The sequence below is a fragment of the Pipistrellus hanaki genome (genome assembly GCF_964339955.1).
Source record: "Pipistrellus hanaki genome assembly, chromosome: 2".
Lineage (NCBI taxonomy): Eukaryota > Metazoa > Chordata > Mammalia > Chiroptera > Vespertilionidae > Pipistrellus > Pipistrellus hanaki.
The window spans coordinates 183,768,679-183,795,737 of record NC_140504.1 but is presented as its reverse complement, the minus strand read 5'-3'; the positions used below and the strand labels follow the sequence as shown (position 1 = coordinate 183,795,737).

Below are 27,059 nucleotides of genomic sequence, written 5' to 3'. Positions count from 1 at the left end.
TAAGAATGAGTTTCTTCCTTATGCATAAAACTGAGGGAACTTGCTTCTAAATTTATTGCACTTCAAATTGGCCGTGAATAGTTTTTTGTTTTTGTGTTTTTTTTTTTGTGTGTGTGTGTTTCTTTTGGGGAGATTATACTTGACATCAGGCCGCAGTTTTCTCAAACAGAATCTTTACATCAGCTGCCACCTTAGGCACTGCCTGGAGCTCGGTATAGTGGACTCTGCCCTTCCAAGTCCACAGACCTTTGTCCCCCTCAATGCCAGGAAAAGTGCCCAAACTCTCCTCCGCGCGGGGCTCCCGTGGGCGGCGCATGCCCAGAGAGGCCGTGTGGGGCAGCCGCGTGGGGCGACCGCCCGGAGAGCAAACAGAGAGCCGTTTCCGCCATTTTGTCGGCCCCACCAGAGCTGGCCGGGACGGGGGACTACAAGTCCCGTGAGCCCCCGCGGCGACACTTCCTGCCCCTCACTGTCCGGCCTGCTCCCTCTGTCCCCCCGCCCGGGGGCCGAAGGCTCTGGCTGCCGCTGGCGGCCGGTGGGCCAAGTAGGATTTCCGGGGGAAACTTCTGTGGAGGCTGAGGAGGCGGCGGCGGCGACCCCGGTGAGTTCCACGAGCGAGGAAAAGGGAGCGGGAAGTGCCCGGGTCCGGCTGCGGCCGCTCCTCAGGCTGGGGTCGCGTTCTTGGTTCCGCCGGGGGGTCGCAGCCCGGGGGGAGGGAAACGGCTCGGGCCGCGGTGGCTGCGAGCGGCGGACGGGACGGGCCGGGGCGGCCGCCTCCCCCTGGGCCCTCCTCCCCCTGCGCCCTCCCACCACGGCCGGCGGGACCTTTCCGCCGCGGAGCTCCCGCCCCGGCTCGCCCTCCGCCCCGGGCGGCTTGGAGGGGCCCTTTTGTCTGGGTGCTTTCCGGCCCTTTGTGCCCGCGCTGGCGCTGCCTCCTCGGGGAGCCCCCGGAGCGTCCCCGCCCGGGACCGGTCCCTGGGGATCTGGTTACGGTAACCGGATCGGGTCAAAGTCCATTTTTCAAACCGGCCCGGCTGCAGACCCGGCGCCCCGGCGGGGCAGGGCGGAAGCCCGGGGAGCAGGCGGCGGCGGACGGAGTTTCTGTTGAGAACTCGGGGATACTGTCCGGCTCTTAACCGTCCGCCCCGGGCGACGGAGGGCACGCGCTCGGTCCGGGATGTTGTTGGCAGGGGCTGGTGCTTTGGAAAGGAGCGAGCCCCGCTCCCGGGGAGACGGAAAGGTCAGGATGTGCCGCGATGTCTGTTGGCGCCGCTGTGATCGGAGGAGCAGAGAACCGCCGCGGACGGGCTCCAGGGTCGCGGACGGGCTCCAGGGTCGCACACCTCTCGAAACTCGGAGGAGAGAGAGTGATTTGTAGCGGCGAACAGCCTGTTCATTCATCGCTTGCAGAAAGAGGCTACAGCACTTGAGCCCCCCGACATCTTTTCTTACTGATTCTGCTTAAAACGACAAAAGAAAACGTCCATTCACAGAAGGGTCTGTTTTATAGAGAAAACAAACTTAGTGGCTTCTAGAAAGCAAATAATAATAATAATAATAATAATAATAATAATAAAGGGCTATTTCACCAAGTAAAAGGGATGAAGCCAGTTTGCTAGAATAGAGGTAATACCACGGTCCTTACTGCAACGCGTGAATCTGGTGGATCGGACCAAACTTTGCTAGATCGTAGTGACTATGTCTGTCCCGTTGGAAGACTGAATTGCAGGTATTCAGCTTAAGACAACGCTTTGTAACGCAGATATTCCGTTTGAAAAAAGATTTGGTATTTCAAGTCTCTGAAATGAGGACAACCAGGACTGCTTGACACAAACCAGGGAAGGTTATTGAAGTGATGCAGGTTAAATTCCCACGTTAGCCATGTTGGCAAACGAAGCCCTTTGTACTTTATTATTTGCATACCTCATAGTAAAAGCTCATGATGGAAGTGATTTGTTCTGAGAATCACAGATTGTGTTAGTAATATTGTATAGGGATAGAGGTCTGTTGTGAATCCTCAGCAGAGGGTATTTTTCCATTGATTTTTAGGGAGAGGGGAAGAGAGGGAAAGTCAGAGAGGAGCTTGGATGTGAGAGAATCACATCCATTGGTTGCCTCCTACGCACCCCAGGACCAGGGCTGGACCGGGGCAGGGGAGGTGCCCGCCACCAAGATGCGTGCCCTTGACTGGAATGGAACAGGAACCCTAAGGTCTGCAGGCTCATGCGCTATCCACTGAGCCAAACCGGCTAGGGCAGGGATAGAGTCTTTAATACAGTTCTTCAATTTTCAATCTAGCAAGGAGTGGGGAATGGTTGTGTTTTCCTGGCTATATTTTGAAGAAGCATCCACAGAATTGTTGTAGTAGTTTAAAAACTGTCTAAGGAACAGCTGTTAGCTATTTCTTCAAACATGCCAGTACTGTTATTTTTTAAAAAACAACAACAGCTTATGTATTATTATTTTATTGATTGATTTTCGAGAGAAAGAGGAAGGGGGAGAGAAGAAAGAGGAACATTGATTTATTGTTCCACTTATTTATGTATTCACTGGTTGATTCTTGTATGTGCTCTGACCAGGATTGAACCAGCAACCTTCCCTGGCTTATGGGGAGGACACTCTTGAGCTACCTGGATAGGGCCTCATGTACATTGTGTGATTCCATTGTCACTATAATTCCGTGAGGTGGTGGTTCTCTCGTGCTATGGCTGACTGATGTTAAACCTGCAGCCTCTAAGATGCTCTGTGACTTGCCCAAGGTCACAGAGTTCATTAGGTAGAAAACAGAGCAAACCATACTTCAAGCCCCGTGTTCTTTCCATTATCTCACACCTATTGCAGTTACATGCATCATACCACCACCAACACCTTGTTATTTACTGACATTTAAATATTGGAGAAAATAATGAAAATATTTTCCAACCAGAGCAAACTGATTTTATATATATATATATATATATATATATATATATATATATATATAAAATTTATTTCTTTTACAGAGAGGAAGAGAGACGGATAGAGAGTTAGAAACATCCATGAGAGAGAATCATCGATCAGCTGCCTCTTGGACACCCCCTACTGGGGATGTGCCCGCAACCAAGGTACGTGCTCATGACCGGAATCGAAATCGGGACCCTTCAGTTTGCAGGCCGACGCTCTATCCACTGAGCCAAACCAGTTTCGGCCAGAGCAAACTGATTTTTAAGGAACTGTAGTTTCTAGAATTATAAACAATGTCATACTGGAAGTTGGTGCCATTACGTTGTCTAATGGTATGCTAGATTACTTTGTACCAAGACAGAATGGCAATTTTATGGATCCCTAGGGGGTGGGGAAGGGTGGTCAGTTCTTAGGCTGAGGTTTTTTTGTTTTGTTTTGTTTTGTTTTTAAATATATTTTATTGATTTTCTTACAGAGAGGAAGGGAGAAAGATAGAGAGCTAGAAACATCAATGAAACATTGACCAGCTGTCTCTTGCACACCCCCCACTTGGGATGTGCCCGCAACCAATGTACATGCCCTTAACCGGAATCGAACCTGGGACCCTTGAGTCCGCAGACCGATGCTCTACCGCTGAGCCAAACCAGTTTCGGCTAGGCTGAGGTTTTCACTAATTATTACTAAAATGTTTATTTACTAAAAGGTTTTAACTAATCTTTGCTTCTAGGTTTATGAGAAATATGTTGGAGAACAAGTTATATAAAGCAGCTTTGGCTGCTGGAACTAACACTGAAGGAAAAACTGAAATTTAGATACTTTTCTAGCCAAAGAGTCAACGATCAAGAAAATGTTACCTGTCGTTTTTGCTTTTAGTAAAAATTTTAATCAGTTTTAAACCTGCAGTTTTTATGTCAGAACATGCCATGAATGTGGCATCAGAAATAGAAACCTCCTTCACCTCCCTTACTTAAATTCTTTTTAGGTAAAGTACCTAACATGCCAATGGACTTGAGTCAGTAAAATTAGTCTAGCCTTTCTAACTAGTAGAAGCCTGTTTCAACTCTCTTACCATGCCATCCTAATGGAAGGAATTAAAAAAAAAAATTATTGATTTTAGAGCGGGGAAGGGAGAGAGAAAGAGAAACAAGAGAAACATGGATTTATTACTCCACTTATTTATGCATTCCTTGGTTGATTCTCTTTAGTTTCCATTGCCTTAGGGCTGTATCAGTGAAGATTCTGCTTTAGCATGTGTCTGAGATTTTGCTGCCTTTGGATTCCTCTAATATTTTTATGGTTTCCCTTCTTACGTTTAAGTCCTTTATCCATTTTGAGTTTATTTTTTTATTTTTTATATATTTTATTGATTTTGTACAGAGAGGAAGGGAGAGAGATAGAGAGTTAGAAACATCGATGTGAGAGAGTCATCGATCAGCTGCCTCTTGCACACCCCCTACTGGGGATATGCCCGCAACCAAGGTACATGCCCTTGACCGGAATCGAACCTGGGACCCTTCAGTCCCCAAGCTGACGCTCTATCCATTGAGCCAAACCGGTCCCGGCTTGAGTTTATTTTTGTGTGTGGTGTAAGTCGGTGGTCAAGTTTCATTTTTTTGCATGTATCTGTCCAATTTTCCCAACACCATTTATTGAAGAGACTGTCTTGACTCCATTGTATGTTCTTGCCTTCTTTGCCAAATATTAATTGAGCATAATGGTTTGGGTCGATTTCTGGGTTCTCTATTCTATTCCATTGGTCTGTATGCCTCTTCTTGTGCCAGTACCAGGCAGTTTTGAGAACAGTGGCTTTGTAATATAGCTTGATATCTGGTATTGAGATCCCTCCTACTTTGTTCTTCTTTCTCAGGATTGCTGCAGCTATTCGGCGGCTTTTTAAATTCCAGATGAATTTTTGGAGAGCTTGTTCTAGGTCTGTGGAGTATGCTGTTGGTATTTTAATGGGGAAAACATTGAATCTATAGATTGCTTTGGTTAGTATGGACATTGGTTGATTCTTGTATGTGCCCTGACCAGGGATTGAACCTGCAACCTCAGCACACTGGGACAACGCTCTAATCAATGGAGCTACCCAGTCAGTGCTGGAAGGAACTTTTTCCTTTGTGTTTTTTGCTGTTAGTCTTCTTCATTTTCAAAGCAATTCATTCATTCATTCAGTATTTAGAATACAGTAGGCTTTCTGAAATCGTTCTAAATACTATTGTAGACCAACTTTATGGAGAGAGCATTGAAAACTAGAGAAGTCTTTTCCCTTTGGGAGCTTATAGACTGATTAGGGGTGGGGTGAAAGACAGAGGAGTCAGACAGTAAGTAAGGACTTACTAAATAAAATCTGTCCTGTTTATTGTGCAACTTCAAGGGGTAAGTAACATCTTTGAACTTTAATTTTCTCATCTTTAACATGGGGATAATGATTCCTGCTGTGCCAGCTTATGGAATTGTTTCCAGAAGTGAGTAGGGTTGTATTATACCCTACTGTTACTGCTCTTAGAAAAGGAAAAGGAGCCTTGAGAGAAGGTTGGTCTAAGAGAGTCTGGTGTCCCATTGTAGACCGCTCTGTGATTATTAGTCATGGCTGTTTGACTTTTTTAGGGAAGAGATGATTGAAACTATACAGCTTTCAGATTCAAGCTTGGTTTTCAATTTAACTTATTTTTTTTTTAAATATATATTTTTTATTTCAGAGAGGGAGGGAGGGAGGGAGGGAGAGAGAGAGAGAGAGAGAGAGAGAGAGAGAGAGAAACATCAATGATGAGAGAGAATCACTGATTGGCTGCCTCCTGCATGCTCTCCACTGGGGATTAAGACCGCAATCAGGCATGTGCCCTTGATCGGAATTGAACCTGGGACTTTTTAGCTAGGGCTCAATTTAACTTCTTTATTGTGTAAAGCACCAGGTGTTTGACAATTTGAAAATTCTGACATATTTACTCAGCATATAATACATTTACTACCTTTAGAGTCTGAAGGCCGTGGACATTCCTAGCTGTGAATGTCCAAGTCAACTAACCTCTTTATACTTTAGTTTCTTCATTTGTAAAATAGGGATAATTTCTTTAGATGTATCGGATGAGATAATGGATATAAGAGGTCTTTGTAAACTGTTTAATAAGTATGAGAAGTTATCCTCTCAGGCAAAGGAAAAGGGGGTCGCGCTATGATCCATGCTGCAGGAGGGAGGAAGTGGGGGATGGAGAGCCAGTTTAAAGGGCATCCTTTGAATTTGGAGTACTTTATGGGAAGGGAGCCTCTCAGGGTGTGTGAACTGTCGGTGCACTGAGTTTAGAGATTCATTATGTAGTATATGATGTTGCCAAATGTTTTTTCAGTTATACATTTAAAACAGATTCTAATCTTGAGTCAAATCTATGCCTTAAACAATTCCATTGTTAAAGATTTTCTACATTTATTCTCTCAAATGTGTACTTGTCAGCCAACTTTCCAGGAGTATTTTTTAGAAAGATGCCAACTGTATTTTGTTTAAAGGTAAATAACAATTTTATGATTGTCTGCAAGAACAGTGCATTACTTGGTTTATTTTCCCTGTGGATAGCTAATTCGGATGGAACTCATTTAATCTGTTACAGACGACTCCCTAGCCAGACTTTACCCTGCACATGCCATCTGGTGATAACCAGTGTACTGGATTTTCCCTACCCAGCTGCTCACTCTTTACTTTGACTTTGCTTGGCAACACAGTGTCAAAATTGGTACAAAGGCCCTGGCCAGTGTGGCTCCGTTTATTGAGCGCCATCCCAAGCACCAAGAGGTCACCGGTTGGATTCCATCAGAGCACATGCCCAAGTTGCAGGTTGCGAGTTGCGGGCTGGATCCCCAGTAAGGGGCCTGCAAGAAGCAGCTGATTGATGTTCCCCCCCCTCCTCCTCCTCTCCCTCAACCCATTCTCCCTCTCCCGTTTCCATCCTCTAAAAAATCAATAAAAACATTTTTAAAAATATATATTTTATTGATTTTTTACAGAGAGGAGGAAGGGAGAGAGATAGAGCTAGAAACGTCGATGAGAGAGAAACATCGACCAGCTGCCTCTTGCACACTCCCTACTGGGGATGTGCCTGCAACCAATGTACATGCCCTTGACTGGAATCGAACCTGGGACCTTTCAGTCCGCAGACCGACGCTCTACCACTGAGCCAAACTGGTTTCGGCAATAAAAACAGTTTTAAAAATTGGTATAAAGGATTAATTATTCATCCATATCTTGAATGATCCCAAAGCACTTTGTCTATATATCTACAGGCACTTTTTCATATGCAGTTTATCTCTTCATACTCCCAACTAAACAGCACCTGTATGTGCCAATAAGCTGAGTTAAAGATTCCTATGTCGTTGGCTTCAGTTTATTTAACCACTAGAGGCCGTTGCATGAAATTGGCCCCGCCCTTGCCCCCCCCCCCCCCCCCCCCCCCCCCCCCGCCATTGCAACTTTGTCTGGAAGGAAGGACGTTCGGTTGGAAGAACGTCCGGTCTAATTAGCATATTATGCTTTTGTTATTATAGATTACAAATAGTTAATAGTTATTACAAATAATGACACATGTAGGCCTTTTTATTGTAATGTGTTGTTTTTCTTTTAATATGAAATTAGCAGGTATGAACATTTATATATTGCTTTATTGGCATTACCAAATTGTTTGCCAACGTTAGTCCTCTACTATTCAGTGCTACTAACAATTTACAGTTCTTGTTTATATTTTAAAATAAACATATTTCCAGTTTAATAGTTATAAATATTAGATAATATTCCACATGCCAAGCATTCAAAATGGGGTTTGCACTGGCATACCCTCCTTGGAGCACACCCATCGAATCTCCTATTTAAGCGAATTTTCTTCCTCCTAAACTCTAAGGGTCTCCACGATACTTGCAACCAGAGGAACAGTGGGTAGCAGCAGCTCATCCTGGGCTAACCTCCTGAATCTGCCTCCAAAGCCCCCTTTTCTCTGACTTCCCAGGAAGCTAACAGCTCACTGCTTGCCCACGTTGTTTCTAGAGAGCCAAAGTAGGCTAGGCTCTCTCTAGTTGCTTTTTCTATCCTCGGCCCTTCTTTGTTTCATTGTCCCCAGCTTTAATAAACGTACTCTCAAAAATTTTTAAAAATGGGGGTGTGCTAATTTCCACATATATCTCAGTTATATACTCGGGGCCCTGGGAAATGACCACCAGAAGGGTCCACAGACCCAGTGGACCCATCGTGAGCTGGATCTTGAGCCAGGACCCAATTTATTTTCTGGTCCTCTTAAGTCCATGATGACACTTCCAGACTCCAGATGTCAATGTCAACCTGTCCTCAAACAGTTTACAGTTACCTGAATGAATGGCCCTAAGCAGGACCAACTACATTATTTGTGTGCCCAGTACTCCTGGATTGAGAACGAGTAAGAGGAATTGCCCACTAAAAGTGCCATGGTTCTCCCAAGCCCAGGCAAGGAAAGGACGGCCAGGCGGGGCCAGAGGGTGTGGTCAAGAGGCCCCTCCTGGGAAAGCAGGAGATAGATCATGTGTGTGAGCTTTAAGCCCCCAGCATGTTGCATTTTCCCCATCAGACTTGACTTTCAGAACACACATTTATAGATAAAATTATTAAGAATTTTAAGACAGCAACTGCAGAGTATTAAACTGTAAGTGGAGGAGCATATTAGGTCTTAGAGCCATAGATTTCTTAGGGAATTATTACACTTGTTTTGATATTAACTGGCTCCTTTCTCCTGGGTACCTGGACTCCTTCAGTCAGAGCGTTCAGGATCGGAAATTGATTCAGGTCCAGAAACTGGGCATAGGGGTCTGATTTTTTTGTTGGGGTGACTGCCTTCAGCATCTTGATCTATCCTTGGTTCATTTTAGTGTTACTGTAGATGAAAAAGGGGCACTGTAATAAATCTAATAGAAAGTAACCTCATAGGGTGATCTGATCATAAATTCCCAACTGGTCATGTCATAGTGGGTAGTTATACACCAGGCCTGTAACTTCTTTAGTAAAAGGTTTAAGCAAGCCATGTGAGCTTTTTGTTGTTGTTCTTATTAGTGTGTGTGTGTGTGTGTGTGTGTGTGTGTATATATATATAATTTTAGAGAAGGAGAGGGGGGAGAGAGATAGAAACATCAATGATGAGAGAGAATCATTGTTTGGCTGCCTCCTGCAGACCCCACACTGGGAATCAAATTTGTAACCCCAGCATGTGCCTTGACTGGGAATTGAACTGTGACCTCCTGGTTCATAGGTGGATGCTCAGCCATGGAGCAACACCCGCTGGGCAAGCCTGTTTATTCCTGTGCACATAGATGAGCACACCTTTGGAATGCCAGAAGTAATTCTCTTTTCCAGACTCCCGAAAGAGGGCACAGAGTCTTAACTATCCTGTGATCCAGTTCCTGCCTGGCTTTCTCCCACTTTCATGTAATCTTCCTAACATTCCCTTCTTAGTTCCAAATGCATAAAAGGAACAGCAAATTGTCATTCTCTGAAATATTTGAGGTCTTGCTTCCTTGCCATTGCCATTCGTTTTAACTCAAACTCATAAAATTTTCTACAGGTTTGGACGTTCTTTTTAAATTTTTATTTATTGATTTTAAAGAGAGGTAGGGAAAGAAATGTCAATTTGTTTCATTTATTTATACACTCATTTTTTGTTTTGTTAAAATATATTTTTATTGATTTCAGAGAAGGGAAAGGGAAAGGGAGAGAGAGAGAGAGAAGCATCAATGCTGAGAAAGAATCATAGATTGGTTGCCAGCCTGCACATCTCCTACTAAGGTTTGAGCTGGCAACCCGGGCATGTATCCTTGACCGTAATCTAACTTGGGACCCTTCAGTCCTCAGGCCGATGCTCTGACCACTGAGCCAAACCCTCTAGGGCAGTGATTGGCAAACTGCGCGGCTCTCGAGTCGCGGTTTGCCACTCTGTTGACTAATGAGTTTGCCGACCACTGGGATGGGGGCTTAATCACAAGGAACAACAACAGCCTGTAATTATTGGAATCGAGAGTCTAGGTCAGTGATCGGCAAATTCATTAGTCTACAGAGCAGTGAACCGTGTCTCACGAGCCACATGTGGTTTGCGAGCCGCAGTTTGCCGACCACTGGTCTAGGGCTATACACTCATTGTTTGATTTTTGTATGTGCCCTGACTGGAGTTTGAACCCACAATCTTAGCGTGATCAGGGGTGGGGCCAGCCAGGGGAAGGGCCGTGGGGGGGTTGGCCGCCAATCCCACCCCCAGATTGGGCCAGTTCGCTGATCACAGTGGGCAGCATAGCAACCTGTTGTTCTGGTCATTACAAATGCTGGCATTATACACACACACACACACACACACACACACACATAAACTTACAACTTATTAAACTATCCTATAGATAGATAGATGGATGGATGGATGGATGGATGGATGGATGTTCTGTCCTCATGTTCAGACACACTCAGAATTCGGTCACATTTGTACTCCCCTGGTACCTGCTGGCTAAGTTTCTCACGTAACTCTCTGATGTTCTAGTTCTGACCTTATCAGACACAGTACTGACCTACTGTAGATTAAAGGCCTATGAGCCAGGGGGCATGGAGGTGGCAGATCCTTAGGGGGCAGTTTTATTAAGCAGTTGGGGGAGTCCTTCAAGTGAGGAGAGAGCCTCTTACAGGGCCACCTTTGTAGTCAGGAGGGGTTAAGGAGTATTTGGGTATTTGAGATTTTGGAAAGGTTTCAACTCTTGCCTCCACCTTATGGATTAGAGTCCCTTTTTCCTAATCGGGGTCCTGATGTTGACATAGCATACTTTCCTGGTTGAGAGTTAACTTTCTTCGGAGCTGGGCTATTCTGACGAGCCTGGTCTTCAGAGTTTTCTGCCCTCCTGCCGCCACAGAAAAAAGCCTGTTTGTGTGTTTACCTGGGGGTCCTGTGGCTTTCACTTTTGACTTTCACTTGACTGTTAATCACTCTTAGCTTTTTGTTATCTTTTTCTAGAGCTTCAACTGAATTTAATAATAGCTATTCAATTTCATTGTCACAGTCACTGTTTCCTCTGACTTTCCACGTGCCTGATTCATCTAGTCAGCTAGAGTGCTCCCTTCCACAGACAGACAGCACTCTCCATCACTGGAGAAGGTGTGAGAATCAGACCAGCACCTGGGGCCATGGATTGTCTGTGTTACGCCCACCACCAGATATGGAGTCCTGATTGCCATCTAGTAGTCTGTGAGCAATTCAACTCCAAAACTACATTGTATTTCCAATTTTCTCAGATCACATATGGCACCAACTATTAGTAGGTACTGTTCTCTGAAAAAACCCTCTGAATTGGAGTTTAGAATTCAGACTGTATATTAGGGAATTCCCTTGGGATCCAAACCATGAAAGAGATAGGAAGCAAGATTGGCAGGTTAGATCCTTCTCTTAATTAAGGGTGAAGGAGGTTGGATATCTATACTTCGTTACATTTCTTTCAAGACTTTTTTTTTTGCTTTATTTTCATATTTGATTATTCTAAACTTATAACTTACTAAACCATCCTTCTGTATCAAAAACAACTTCTACTTTCTTTAGGCAAACCAATTCCTTCTAAGATATTCACGATATTTTTATATTATGAATATATATTTCAACCCTTTGAAAGTAAATCTCAGTTGGCAATGTTCTCAGTAAGCTGTATATTTCTATGATGTTCCAGTTTTAAATTATAATCACTGATACTGAAATGGGTTTATTTTTTTTTTTTTAAAGCATGATGGATTTTATGTTTTAAATATTTTATTTATTATTTTCTCTTTTTAGAAACTATACCTTACTTCCCTAAACTGGTTAATAGTGGCATGGAAGATCCATTGGGTGAGTATCATCTATATTTTTAAAAATTCATCTTTATTGTCATGAGTATTATAGATGTCTCCCCTTTTTTCCTCCCCATTTCCTCTCTACCCTGCCCTCGCCCCCCTCCCCAGGTCTTCACCACACTATTATCTGTGTCCATGGGTTATGCATATATAGTATGTGCCTATAAGTTCCCTGGTTAATGTCTCCCCACCCATCCCCCTTCCCTCTGAGGTTCGTCAGCCTGTTCCATGCTTCGGTGTCTCTGGATCTATTTTGTTCATTAGTTTATTTTGTTCATTAGATTTCACAGATGAGTAAGATCATGTGATACTTGTCTTTCTCTGACTGACTTATTTCACTTAACATAATATTCCCCAAGTCCCTCCATGATGTCTCAGAAGGTCAGAGATCCTTCTTTTTTACAGCTGCATGGTATTTCATGGTATAAATGTACTGCATCTTTTTTATCGGCTCATCTATTGATGGCCACTAGGGCTGTTTCTAGATCTTAACTATTGTAAATTGTGCTGCTATGAACACAGGGGTGCATATATTCTTTCTGATTGGTGTTTTGGGTTTCTTAGAATATATTCCTAAAAGTGGGATCACTATATCAAATGGCAGCTCCATTTTTAATTTTTCAGGAAACCCCATACTGTTTTCCGCAGTGGCTGCACCAGTCTGCATTCCACCAGCAGCAGTGTACTAGGGTTCCCTTTTCTCCACAACCTGGCCAGCACTTGTCACTTGTTGATGTGTTGAGGATAGCCATTTTCTGACAGGTGTGAGTGATAACCTCATTGTCATTTGAAGTTACATCTCTCTGACGATCGGTGACCTGAAGCATTTTTTCACATGTCTCGTGGCCCATCTGTATGTCCACTTTGGAGAAGTGTCTATTTAAGTTCTTTGCCCAGTTTTTATTTGGATTGTTTGTCTTCTTTTGTTAAGCTACATGAGTACCTTATATATTTTGGAAATTAACCCCTTATTAGATGTATCATTGGTGAATATATTTTACCAAATGGGGGGGGGGGGGGAATGCCAGTGTAACTTGAAGAAGTATAGTAAAAACGTTACCAAGTTTACATTCTTGTCATGTCCAGTTACCACAGATGACTGTGGTTAGTTAGGCACTTTGACCTACTTGTACAAGTAATCAGATAGCTCAGATTAATAGCCAGGCTTTGAGAAGACTTTTTCCTCCTCCTTCTTTTTTAGAGAGAGAGGAAGTGTGGAGGAGAGAGAGAAACATTGATTAGTTCCACCCCATGCCTCCGATCAGGGGTGAAACCTGCAACCTAGATATGTGCCCTGAAGGGGAATCAAACCACAGCCTTTGGTGTATGGGATGGTGCCCAGATGACTGAGCCACTCAGTTCAGTGAGAAGACTGTTCCTGAAAATCTTACAAAATCTGAATTTCTCCTTTGATTTTTAAAAAATATTTTTTATTGACTTAAGAGAGGAAGGGAGAGATAGAAACATCAGTGATGAGCCGAAACCGGTTTGGCTCAGTGGATAGAGCGTCAGCCTGCGGACTGAAAGGTCCCAGGTTCGATTCTGGTCAAGGGTATGTACCTTGGTTTTGGGCGCATCCCCAGTAGGGGCTGTGCAGGAGGCAGCTGATCGATGTTTCTGACTCTCTATCTCTCCCCCTTCCTCTCTATAAAAAAGCCAATAAAATATATATTTTTAAAAAAAATCAGTGATGAGAGAGAATCATAGGTTAATAGATTAGCCACCTGTACACTCCCTACTGAGGATCAGGCCTGAAACCCAGGCAAGTGCCCTGACCTCTTGGTTCATAGTTCAATGATCAACCCCTGAACCACCATGGTTGGGCACCTTTTATTTTAATGATCCTAAGTGGCTTCTGTAGGGTTCTTACCCCCCCTCCCCGAAGAAAGGGTACTTACATATAGTTCATCAGTGAAATCCTTATATAGAACACCAGAGGGCAGTCAGTACTTTATTCATAAATTTATAGTTTCATTACCAAGTTAATTCTTTTAAAAAATATATATATATATATTTGTGATTTTCTTAAAATATATACTTATTGATTTCAGAGAGGAAGGAGGAGGGAGAGATACATATAAACATCTATGATGAGAGAGAATCATGGATTGGCTGCTTCCTGCAAGTCTCCCACTAGGGATTGAGCCCACACCCCGGGCATGTGCCCTTGATCAGAATGGAACCTGGGACCTTTCAGTTTACAGGCTGATGCTCTATCCACTGAGCCAGACCAGCTAGGGCCCAAGTTACTAGTAATTCTTGAGAGGATATTTATGAACAATTTAACTTAGTAAGTCAAGTTGATTGTAATTGTCTGGTGACAAATCCTAAAGAACATGTTTATATGGCCAGTAAGAGTAATATACAATAACTCCAAAGGTTTTTACTGGAAACTTATTTTTCTCTCTGACCTTCTATATCACCTAACTCAAGCATAACTTAAATTTAATTTAATGTAAGTAATTAAATTTATCATTAAGCTAGTTAAATTTAACTTAAATTAATTATAACTTAAATTTATTAGAGAATAACATAGTGAAAGTTGCTATGGAAGTTAAAGTTGGCCAGTAGTCAATTGAAACATAAATTGAAATGTGCTTTTGATCACTAATATAAGAAAAAAGTTGTCTTCTCTGCTAGTGAGAAGATTTTTCCTCTAATACTTTAAATCTTGGAATTTATAAATTAACATATACATTCATTTGTGGATTTTAGAAAAAATGGAAATGATTCATAGTTACATATTTAACAACCAGCCTCATTCTCTGTTTCCTCCACCCCCTCTTCAAATGTTGTATGATTTTTTTCTTAGTTGCTTACAAAACATACATATGATAAGAATTTGGTTTATGGAGTTATAGTGTACTCAATGCCATTTGACAAAGTAAAGATTCTGAATGTAAAATGAGTTTGTTTCTAAGAAGATGTAGTCTGTATAATATGGGTGAGAATTTTGTTAAGTTGGTTAAGCTAACAGGCATGTAGATGTATTGAAAAAGAATTATGTTTTCTATTCTAAAAATAAAATGAGGGATTTTTATCCATCAAGTTCTAGTGAGACTGACCTATGGCCTCTAGGACCTTTCCTACATAGACAAATGTTTAGACATTTTATTTATAGTTTAAAATCCATTAATTTTGTTAGTATTAACATTTGTAAATACCATTACTGATCTCATTGGAAAAGTCTTTAAATTAAGCTCACTTTAGGGGGTATGTTTTTCAAATTTTAAATGTTCTCTAGAAAGTTTGACAATATCACTGACTATGCATACTATCAGGTTTGGTTTTGTTTTTATTCTTTTTTTGAGAAAATATCTGTCAAATATCTAAGCATGAATAACAATTTGTCATTCAATCTTTCCTTTGAAAATGGTATCTTATGAAAAAAACTGGCTAGCTCAGCTTGCAACTCAATCATGCAAGTAGTGCCTTTTCTGAAGGTAACCATTGCACTTAAGTATATGCTTTATGCATACTTACCATTTCATCATACATAAAAAAAGACATGTACCAAAGGGTTGAGAGTTATTAAAACTAATAATTTTTATATTTTTATCAAGGACATTCTTAAAGCTGGAGTTATTTTTAACTTTAATTATACTAGAGGCCCAGTGCACAAAATTCATGCACTAGGGGCCGGGGGTTCCTTCACCCCAGCCTGCACCCTCTCCAATCTGGGATCCTCGGGGGATGTCTGACTGCCAGTTTAGGGGGATTAACTCCAGCCGTTAGGAAAATCACACAGAATGTCCTTGACATACAAACAGTGTGGTTTTATGAGTTGTTTTAATAATAATGGCCATTCCTTTAAATAATATCTGCTTACATACAATACAGCTGGTACTATGTGAATTCAGAATGCTAATATCACAAAATCATAGAAGGTTGTAGTGGAAATAACCTTGAATTGTCTAGTCCAAACTTTTATAAATGTTGGAATTCCCTTTTCAAATTTTGAATGCTTTTTGTCCTAAGAAACTTAACCAACTTTTGAGGCAACCCATTTTCTGTGAAAGCACTGGGGGACTCTAGTGGCAGGCAAGTGGTGCGATCCCCAGGACTGGGGGACCCTGGCAGGACTGAGGGGACCGGGCACCGCCATCTTTGTGATGGCATGATGGTCAATTTGCATATTCCCTCTTTATTAGATAGAATAGCGGTGATGCGTATGAGGCCTATTACAAATTGGTGGTACTACCTTGATTTGTGTTAGGGTAACAGCACTTTTGCTCACCATTGCTTTTGGATCATCAGTGCAAATGTCAACACAGTGAAAAAGGCAAACAATTCTTTAGTATTATTAAGTATATAGTTGTACCTCTCGGTCTCCTGAAAGGATCTCAGCGATCCCCAGGGATTGATGGACCATACTCACTTCAGCTTCCTGAGGTTCATAGAGTTTCTTCTGTGAAAATCATGAGCAAAGACAAGACTTAGTCCTGGAAATTGTACTGAGAAGGACCAGGCTTCTGACAACTCCGTTAAGTTTCTGTAGTTCCCTCTCTTCTTCAGAAGTGAACAGTTTGTTGGACATCGGCAGAAATACGGTCAGAGCAGTTCTGTGGTACTTCCTAAATTGAGTGTGACCTACCCACAGCTGCAGCATGAACACTTCTGTGGAGTGAAATGAGTGTTCTGAGCTCATTAGGCAAGTGAGTATTTTGAGAAGAAATTCACCAGTCAAGGCTCACCCGGCACTATATTCTTGTCTTTGAGAAGAAGATAAATGGCAACAGAGATCTTGGTGATGACAGCCTGAGTTAGTCTGCTTCAGTCTGGTGTGGCACACAGCTGTCACCCCAAAAATTCCTAGTTCCCTGGCGACTCTGCTTCGCTCCTGTTTTTCCTCTTTCGTTTCCTAAATCTTACATCTTTCTCTCTTTTTTCTTTCTTTCTAATTTTTCCCCCCTTTATTGATTTTCAGAGAGGAAGGGACAAGGATAGAGAGATAGAAACATCGATGATGAGAGAGAATCATTGATCGGCTGCCTCCTGCATGCCCCCTGCCGGGAATCCCGCCCTAAACCAGCATGTATTCTGACTGGAAATGAACATTCTGGTTCATAGGTTGATGCTCAACCAGTGAGCCATGCCAGGCAGGCAAGTTTTTGGTGTTTTTTTAATGAAGAAATGAGTTGTGGAAGAAGTGAGCCAGCGAGCAGAGCGGAGAGGAAGAAAGCGAAGGTCTCAGCTTGAGGGAAGAAAGAGGGAAAGGAGGAAAGGCAGGCTGGGGTGGGGGCGCTGCTCAAGAGACAGGGAGGTGGCACCTGGGCAAAGGTTTTCTGATTCAGGAGAGGATCTGTATGTATACTAAATAGCCTTCCCAAAATGTCTTAAATCTTCTGACTTCATTAAGTTTCTGTTATACCCTTCTTTCTATAGAAGTGAACACAATTTGTTTAAAAATTTTTTTTGGTATATGTTTGATGAAATAATTTAATGAGTAGATTATTAATATGAATTTGAAAATAGGTTATTCATATGTGTGGAGGAGTTCTGGAAACAGATTTACAAGGTAGTTTCTCCTTTAGGTTAGAATTTATATCACATAGGAAATAGGAGAGCATTTGTTGAGGTAGAAAACAGAAACTATATCCTAAACAAATGAAAACAAATTTCCTTCCTGCTCTGTATCTGAATTTATAAATCATATTATATTATAAAGGGTTTTTTCCCAGCTGTTAAAGACATATGTTAAGAGGCCATGCTCAAAGCTAATACATGCACTTCACTTCAAAGCTTATGGGAAAAATTTTGTGATGTTATGTTGTTTCTATTTGAAGCTCAAAATGTGCTAATGATGCAGTCCTTCCCTCCCTTCTCTTTAAGAATGAAGGACAAAGTATGAACTTAATTAGTTTTGAGATCCTTGGGGTGTAGGAGATAAATGCCTCTGGAATTAAATAATGCCCAAAATGATGTTAGTTCTATTTTATTCCTTGGGTTTTCAGTAGAAATTTAATGCAGCATTGTTATGAACATATATTAAATATCTTCTGTTATCTTATAAGGCTATAAACTTATGGAGGTCAAGATCTGTTTTGTTGTTAATCCTTACCCAATGCTATTTTTTCCATTTTTTTATTTTATTTTTTTTTAGAGCAAGTGAAAGGGAGGAAAAGAGAGACATTGATTGGCTATCAAGTCAGAACCAGAAGTTTTTTTGTGGTTTTGTTGGTTTGTTTTTTAAGATAGAAAAAAGTTTTTAAATATATTTTTGTTGACCGGAATCGAACCTGGGACCTTTCAGTCCGCAGACCGACGCTCTGCCACTGAGCCAAACCGGTTTTGGCGCCTGAGGATATTTTTTATTGATTTTAGAGAGAGGGAAGGGAGAGAGAGAAACATCAATCGGTTGCATCCCATGCATGCCCCGCCAGGGATCAAACCCCCAACCTGGATGTGTTCCCTGTCCAGCAATCAAACCTGCACCCTTTTAGTGCACAGGACTGTGCTCCAACCAACTGAGCCAGGGAGCATCTAAAAGGTTTTGTTTGGCCGGGACCGGTTTGGCTCAGTGGATAGAGCGTCGGCCCGCGGACTGAAAGGTCTCAGGTTTGATTCCAGTCAGGGGCATGTACCTTGGTTACGGGCACATCCCCAGTAGGAAGTGTGCAGGAGGCAACTGATCTATGTTTCTCTCTCATCGATGTTTCTAGCTCTTTATCCCTCTCCCTTCCTCTTTGTAAAAAATCAATAAAATATATTTTTTTAAAAAGATTTAGGAAGGTATATATAATTCAAAACATTATCTCTCTTTGAACTTAGAGATTGTATACATAACTTTTTCCCCCCCTGTGCTTCATCTCCTAGATGTGAAAGACTGAGGTTTTGAGGGAAGGGAATGGTACAAAAAGAGATGAATATTTCTTTGGAAAACAAAGAATAAGGTGCATTTAAATTGCTGGCTAAAGCAGGTTTGATAGAAATACCCTTCGTGTAGTCATCTTTGGTTCTTCTGCAGGAATTACTTTGGCTCATAGTGTAACCAGGTGTTAATTACTGAGAATTTTTATTTGGTAGAAGATGGCTATATCCTCCTGCACATATGTTAGAAATTTCTGAATAATGTTTACAAACATAGCTGTCCTCAGACATTTCTGGTATTCTCACTGGATATGTGGCTGAGTGTTGGTAATATTTATATTCCTTTCTCAGTCACTTAATGTGAAATTAAGGGCCAGATGAGTTTCAAAGAGTTATGAAAGAGAGAGGAGGAAGGAGAGAAGTGGCAAATAGTCATCTCTCTGAGTCACCAGCAATGAATGCCACTTTACGGGAACATTACTTGATTTCTGACTGGTTAGTTTCTACACATCATTGATACCTTCTGGTCCTTGATGGAGGCAGTTGGGATTTAGTTTTATGAATGTCTTGTGATTTTATAAAGCATGTTTTCCTTTAAGATAAGATTATCCAGTCATTTTCATTGTAACTACATGGCTCATGACAAAGTACAATTTGGACTAGAAAGAATATTATTACATGAGTGGCCAGTAGGTGGAGGTTGTTTGGTTGGTAACAAATGGATATAATTTTCAGTAGTTCTGTAAATTGAAATAAAACCATTATTTTTTTCTTAGGCTTTGAGTTATTATTAATAGTCAAAGACTTGAACTGAAAATAGAAAAAGAAGTAGTAGTTCAGTTACTGAAGAAAGAGTACAATAAAGAAAGACCCAGCTGAACCAAACTATAAATTCTGGCCTTTCCTTTTAAACAAAAAGAAAGAGTGTAAATAGCTCAGCAGTTTGTACTGAATAAATGGAAACTTTTTTTTAACCGTCAAGATTCCTTCAGAGTATACTGCCTTTAGTAGTTGATATTTAGTAGTTGGTGTCATGGAACTAGATACCACATGCTGATGAAACGTGGAGTTAGTGCTTTGAAATACTGTGTTCTTATCACTGAAAGACTTCTGTGTGCTTAAAACTCCTTCAGGTTCAGCATGCCAATAGAACGTTTTGCAGTAATGGATATATTCTATATCTGCACTGTCCAGTGTGGCTATTGAGCACCCGAAATGTCGCTAGCACAATGGAGAAACTGAATTGCACATTGACTTTAATATAAACATATTAAATATTAATGTAAATGTAAACAATCATATGTAGCTAGTGATCATAGTATTGGGCAGTATTGACCATAGTATAAACATCTCTAAATAGTTGAGAACTGAGCAGCACATTTGATAACTATGTAATTAAAATATATTATAGTGTAATTAATATTTATCTTTAGAGCATTTGGAAATGTTGTGTTTTTGTTTTGTTTGTATCTGTTAAAACTGAAGGAACTGCCCTGGCTGGGGTGGCTCAGTTGATTGGGTGTCAGCCTGTGCACCATGGAGTTGCCAGTTTGATTCCCAGTCAGTGCTTGTGCCCAGATTGAAGGCTTGATCCCAGGTGGGGGATGTGCAAGAAGTAGCCTACCGATACCCGATGTGTCTGTCTGTCTGTCTCTCTTTCTCTCTCTCTCTCTCTCTCTCAAAATCAATAAAAATATTTTAATATGTCCTTTTAAATATATTTTTTATTGATTTCAGAGCGGAAAGGAGAGAGAAACATCAATGAGAGACAATCATTGATCGGCTGCCTCCTGCATGCCCCCTACTGGGGATAGAGCCCATAACCCAGGCATGTGCCCTTGACCGGAATCAAACCCAGGACCCTCTGTCTTAATATGTGTGTGTGTTTTTTTAATTTATTTTCAGAGAGAGGAAGGAAGAGGGAGAGAGGGATATAAACATCAATGATGAGAATGAATCACTGATAGGCTGCCTCCTGCACATCACCTACTGGGGACCCAGTGAGCCCGCAACCCGAGCATGTGCCCTGACCAGGAATCAAACAGTGACCTCCTGGTTCATGGATTGAGGTGCAACCACTGAGCCACACCAGCAGGGCAATAAAAAATATTTTTAAAAAACGACTGAAAGTATTGGGAAGATGACAGAGAAAGTTAATTGAGGAATTTGTTTACTTCAGGTCTTCCCCCCCCCTCCCACCTTTTTTTTTAAATCTTCACCCAGTGATCTTTTTTCCATTGATTTTTAAACAGAGTGTAAGGGAGGGGGAGAGACAGGGAAAGAGAAACAATGTGAGAGAGACACATCAATTGGTTGCCTCCTGCATGAGCCCTGACCCGCGGGGATTGAGGCTGCAACCAAGAATCAAACCCGGAACCCTTCACTCCTCGGCCTGACACTCCACCCACGGAGCCAAGCCGGCCAGGGCTCAGGTCTTTACCTACAGTCATCTTCCGCTGAGGCCCTTCTGCACGGTTCATAACACAGCACTCTCTCTGGCCCACCCTGCCTCCCTTTCCTGAGTGATTTTTCTCTATAGCACTTAGCCCCATCTAACATACTAGAAAGAAGGCTGGGAACCAGAGGTACAGTATTTAATATAGAATAGGAGGCTGGTGTATTTTTTGTTTCCTGCACCAATGAGCTAGCCACAGAAAGAAACCAGTGTTATTTGGAATAAGTGAATGAATATCTGGTGATACCACTGACCCTGCATCAACCTCAACCTGCTCCGTCTCTTTCAGGCTAGTTCACATGAAGTACAATGCTTTCTGCTGAGTAGTGATTACATGAGATTTTATGTAAATCAAGCATGTGCAGCTCGCAGCCCACAACGAATATTTTTGCGGCCCAGCCCATATAATATATAAAAAAAGTTTTAATAAAATTTTTGTGACTTCATTTTTATAATATCCTGTTATACATAATTATTAATAACGATCTACAGTGTTTGCTAATGATTGCTTACTATCGTGTTGCATTCATTTCCCTTACGCGCTTTATGCGCAGGCTCACCATTTCTCTCCACTAACACCAGCAGCGAATATCTTAGCAGCCTGTTGCCACTTCATTAGTCTTGTACTGACTTGTTTGGCGTGTGCAACAGGAAATATTTTGCTTTCAGAGAACAAGAAAAATAGGTTTATTTGTGTTACACTTATTAATTTGTGCCGTTATTCAGTGTCTGGTAAGTTCATGTCCAAGAAAAAGACACTAATTTGTATTAAAATGTTCTATTATTTTATGTTAACAATTACTCATTTATTTCAGCCCTTTGTATTCAGCCTGTCTCTATCGAAATAAACCCACATTTCTATGAAAATTGAAGCTTTTGTTTTTTTGTGGCCCACATAAACTTAAACCTTGTTTATTTGGCCCGTGTTAGCCTTTGAGTTTGACAAGCTTGATGTGACTATTCACCTGACAAATTTGTCTCCTTTGAAAGTTACTACTTGTTGCCAAAACCGGTTTGGCTCAATGGATAGAGCGTCGGCCTGCGGACTGAAAGGTCCCAGGTTCGATTCCAGTCAAGGGCATGTACCTTGGTTGCGGGCACATCCCCAGTAGGGGGTGTGCAGGAGGCAGCTGGCCGATGATTCTCTCTCATCGATGTTTCTAGCTCTCTATCCCTCTTCCTTCCTCTCTGTAAAAAGTCAATAAAATAGCCGAAACCGGTTTAGCTCAGTGGTAGAGCATCGGTCTGCAGACTGAAAGGTCCCGGGTTCGATTCCGGTCAGGGGCATGTATGTTGGTTGCGGGCACATCCCCAGTAAGGGGTGTGCAAGAGGCAGCTGGTCGATGTTTCTCTCTCATCGACGTTTCTGGTTCTCTATCTCTCTCCCTTCCTCTCTGTAAAAAAAATCAATAAAATATATATTTTTTAAAAAGTTTCTCTCTCATCAATGTTTCTCTATCCCTCTCCCTTCCTCTCTGTAAAAAATCAATAAAATATATTTTAAAAAATCAATAAAATATATTGGGGGGAAAAAGAAAGTTACTACTTGCAAAACAGTAAATTCTCAAAAAACGATCATGAGCGTGCCATTTCCCCCACAAAAGTGAGCTTCACAGCAATCTCAGAGTTGTTTGGAATGAGTGATAGGATTAGCCCATGGTCTCTACAGTTCCTCCAGCCTCCTTCCATCTGTAGCACTTTTCACCTTAATTGTCTTTTGTTACTACTAGACTCTCTGAGTAAAGCTTAAAATCGAAGAATGCTGTTTCTTCCCTTCTACTCGAGGTTAATAAATACTTGCTGCGTGTCCACTGTGCGTGCATTAAGTTTTGCTAAGAGAGATTAAGGATAAATGCATCACGGTCCCTGCCCAGGAGATGTTTCTAGCCCACTAAAACAGTCTGAAGGTCACTGTAATTCAGGGTACATTGTCCAACCAGTCCAATCAGCCATGACCAGTTCTGTACCTCTGCAGTCTTATCTCTCCATGCGTGTTCCGTTTTCTCATCTCTGTCATCCCTTCTGTGACTGACTTTCAGTTTAGATCTTACTCCTTTCAAGATATTTTCTCTCTCTCGCCGAAACCGGTTTGGCTCAGTGGATAGAGCATCGGCCTAAGGACTGAAAGGTCCCAGGTTCGATTCTGGTCAAGGGCATGTACCTTGGTTGCGGGCACATCCCCAGTGGGGGGTGTGCAGGAGGCAGCTGGTCGATGTTCCTCTCTCATCGATGTTTCTAACTCTCTATCCCTCTCTCTTCCTCTCTGTAAAAAAAAAAAAAATCAATAAAATATATTCAAAACAAGATATTTTCTCTGATCTCTCGGAGGACAAAGTTAGAGGCATCCACATCCCAATATGTGTTTGCGTGGTGCCTGAGTACTCATCAGACTTTATAGTAGATCCTATTTACTTGGATTCTAAGGACAAAAACTGTTGTTTTTATCACCAACACATTGCTGAGCACATAACGAGTGATCAGTAAGTCTTTATTGGGATTCTGCTGAGTGACTAAGGAAAGGCTTATAATAATGGAAGCATCCTCTCGAGGGGGCTGGCTGTTGGCAGCGTCGTGGTTAAGCTTGTGTGTGGCGGCGGCAGCTGCAGGGAGAGTTTGGTGCGATGTCTCACACCATTTTGCTGGCACAGCCTAACGAGACCAGAAGGCAGAACTTGTGCTGACTATGGGTCAGTGAATGAATGCATGGAAAGCGTTTGTAAAATGTATGAAGAACGTACATTTTACAGCCCCTCTGTCACATATGATATCAGCCAGTTGTTTGATTTTATTGATGATCTGGCAGACCTCAGCTGTCTTGTTTACCGAGCTGATACCCAGACATACCAGCCTTACAACAAAGATTGTAAGGCTCCTTCGTCAATAGGCCCAACAGGCAGGGAAATGGTTGTGTTGGAAGCTTTTGGGGGTTGGGGGGGAGGGGGCCTGGAGCGCAGGTGTGTGCAGCTGTCTGTAGTGAAGTTTTGTGATATAGTCATCCTGTTTCCACTTCCGTGCAGTCTAGCCAGGATTGACAGTGTTAGAGGAAATGTGAGGATCTTGTTCAATCTGAACTTGTGTGTGTGTGTGTGTGTGTGTGTCTCTTTCTCTCTCTCTTTTTACTTAAACATTGTTATGATGACTTAGAAGGAAGTTTTTGTCAGTTAATGTTAATTTCAATCCTTTATATCTGCTTATAACATTCACTGTACTAACCCTTCTTCAAGGTCGAGTGGGGGGTAGTGACAGTTTATGTGCTAAGATAAAGTCGTAGTGAAAAACAAATAAATATTCTTTATTTGTTAAAATAAATAAAGGAAGGCAGGAAGGAAGGAAGCAAAATTTGAGCCAGTTCTTAAAGGCTTAGTAGGTGTTTCCTAGATGGATGTGGGAAAGAAATTTCAGGCCAAGGAAACAATTTCTACAAATAGATGAGACCTAAAGAGTTTACAAATGACTAGCAAGGCTTTCTGCTTTCCACATGAACTTTTATTTTTATTTTTTTTTTAATATATTTTATTGATTTTGTACAGAGAGGAAGGGAGAGAGAGAGTTAGAAACATCGATGAGAGAGAGTCATCGATCAGCTGCCTCTTGCACACCCCCTACTGGGGATGTGCCCGCAACCAAGTACATGCCCTTGACCGGAATCGAACCCAGGACCTTTCAGTCCCCAAGCCAACGCTCTATCCATTGAGCCAAACCAGCCTCGGCTCCACATGAACTTTTAGACACAGGTTACTCGTCGTAAGATACCTCCTAACCTATCCAGAGCCAACTAGCTTAGTTAGAGTTAGATCATGGGGTACAGAATAGGAAACTGCCCCTCCCCCAATTATAAATGCAAAAGTTGAAAATTAGTCTCTTATTGGATATGAACCTGTGTGACCTTTTAATAATTTCTGTTTGTCAACCTTTCCTAGAGGAAAGTCACTTTTCACAAACCTCCCACTGGAGCTCCCTCCTTGAGACATCTCATACCATAAGAAAATAGTATGCTGAATTAAACGAGAGAGATGTGATTAAAATAGCTAAAAGCTCACTCTCGTAGGTAATCCAATTTATGTTGGCACTTTAGCATAAAGCACATTTAAATGAAAACACTCCCCTGATTGATCTTGTAAATTGTTACTGAAAATATAAAGCATGTTTTTATGTTAGATGATGTTATGATAGGCTTGCCAACAGAAAGTTTGAAGTCATGAATGTCACTGAAGGGTCTGCGTGCAGTGTTTACAAATGGTTTTTAATAAAATGAGGCTCTGGTTAGAGGGCTTCAAGTGCTGCCTTAATCTAAGCTATACTTAACTTTCTTTACCTGTTAACCTTTATTTGTATAAGGCCTGCTTGCTCTTTCCCGAAATAAAATAGGAAGAGATTCATAATTTTTTCTCTCTCTCTTCCATTCCTTAAAGCCATGAGCTGTGGAGGAAAAGTACTCTAAAAGGAGTATCTTTTATTGGATGACAATTAAGAATAGTGTATAACACATGGGAAACTAGAATGAATTCAAAGCTTTGCTAAATTTTAAAGCCATCAATGGGCCAGTATCTTCCTCTCTCTCTGCTTGTCTGTTTTTCCAGTCGGCACAAAGTAAATATTGTTGGTCAAGGAATATTTGTTGGCTTGGTTACATAAGCAACAGAATTAGCAGTGTTGAGAGAAATCTTGTTGTAAAACATGGACTTCCTTGGGAAATGAATATATCTTTAGGAAGTAAATATTTCCTTGACCACTTATACAAGAGCTGGAGTGAGTCCAGAAATTAGAATCAAGAGACTTGTGTTTAGCCCTGGCTGTGAGCAAGGCATTTAACCTCTTTGGCCATCAGTTTTCTTTTTCGTAAGGAGTGGGAGATTGAGCCAAATGACCACTAAGCATCTTGTCATTTTTTTTTTAAGTTTTATTGCCACCTTCACAATACCTTAAAGTCAACCTCGAGCCAAGCCAAGATGGACAGTTAAATTTGGTGGGTGGTAAACAGTAGCTATACCAAGATCCATAAACCTGTTCTACTCTTGTGTGGCCTGTCAACATACATCTTCCAGTGCTGTTTCTGGTGTGTGTGTGTGTAATTTACCTGATTTCAACTTATTAACGGTAATATTTTTGTCTGGACTATTCATCTGCTTGATGTTTCTGTATACCAACCCTCATTGTGTTCACACTTCCCCCTTGGCCTGTGTCTTCCAGTTTGCTCTTTGGATTCATGATACAGAAATGTCATCTTCCGTTTCTGATTAACCTCTTGGTAATGACTAAGTTTTTTGTCATGTACTATTATCCGGCTGCTCTTGACCTGGCCTCTCCTTTCTTGACTTTTTTTTTTCTTTCCTATAAGAACTGTGATGATTATTGCTTGCATTTATTGGGAGCTTTTCATGTGCAAGGAACATTACAAAAGGCTTTTTTAAAAATATATTTTTATTGATTTCAGAGAGGAAGGGAGAGGGAGGGAGAGACAGAAACATCAATGATGAGAGAGAATCATTGATCAGCTGCCTCCTGCATGCCCCCCACCAGGGATCCAGCCCGCAACCCAGGCATGTGCCCTTGATTGGAATCGAACCTGGGACCCTCCAGTCTGTAGGCTGACACTACCCACTGAGCCAAACCAGCCAGGGCTCAAAGGGCTTTTTTAAAATGTTCATGTCATTTCATTCCTATAACTGCCGTGTACTGTTTAGTATTGTATTGCCCATTTTACAAATTAGAAACAGAGGATCCAGAGAGGTGTGAAGTAATTTGCCTAGTGTTACCACCAAGTAATATATTTGAAATTAAAAATTCATTTGCCTCCAAAGTGCATCCTCTTAAGCAATATGCTGGATTATCTTCATGATGATGGTGGTGATGTGGTGATAGCTATAATATTTTAAGTACCTACTGGGTACTGGCAATTTATTTGCCCCCTTCTGTCTCCCCCATTTTACAGTAGTAGAAACTGCTATTGCATATGTTACACTTTTAGGCTAATAAATATAAGTGCCAGTG

General features: G+C 41.6%; 1 protein-coding gene across 7 annotated transcripts in view; it reads left to right on the top strand.

The window, feature by feature from the left end:
- Positions 1-335: 335 nt before the first annotated feature.
- PHACTR4 (phosphatase and actin regulator 4) overlaps positions 336-27,059 on the top strand; it is a 67,005-nt gene continuing 40,281 nt past the window's right edge. For 3 of the 7 annotated variants that reach the window (XM_084874937.1, XM_084874936.1, XM_084874934.1), the window contains exons 1-2: positions 485-601; positions 11,745-11,798. In XM_084874937.1, coding sequence (XP_084731063.1) covers positions 11,783-11,798 — 16 coding nt within the window. In that variant the 5' untranslated portion in view covers positions 485-601; positions 11,745-11,782. Of the gene's footprint in view, positions 602-11,744; positions 11,799-27,059 lie in introns of all 7 variants that reach the window. The other 4 variants (XM_084874933.1, XM_084874932.1, XM_084874935.1 and 1 more) reach the window with 2 other exon arrangements.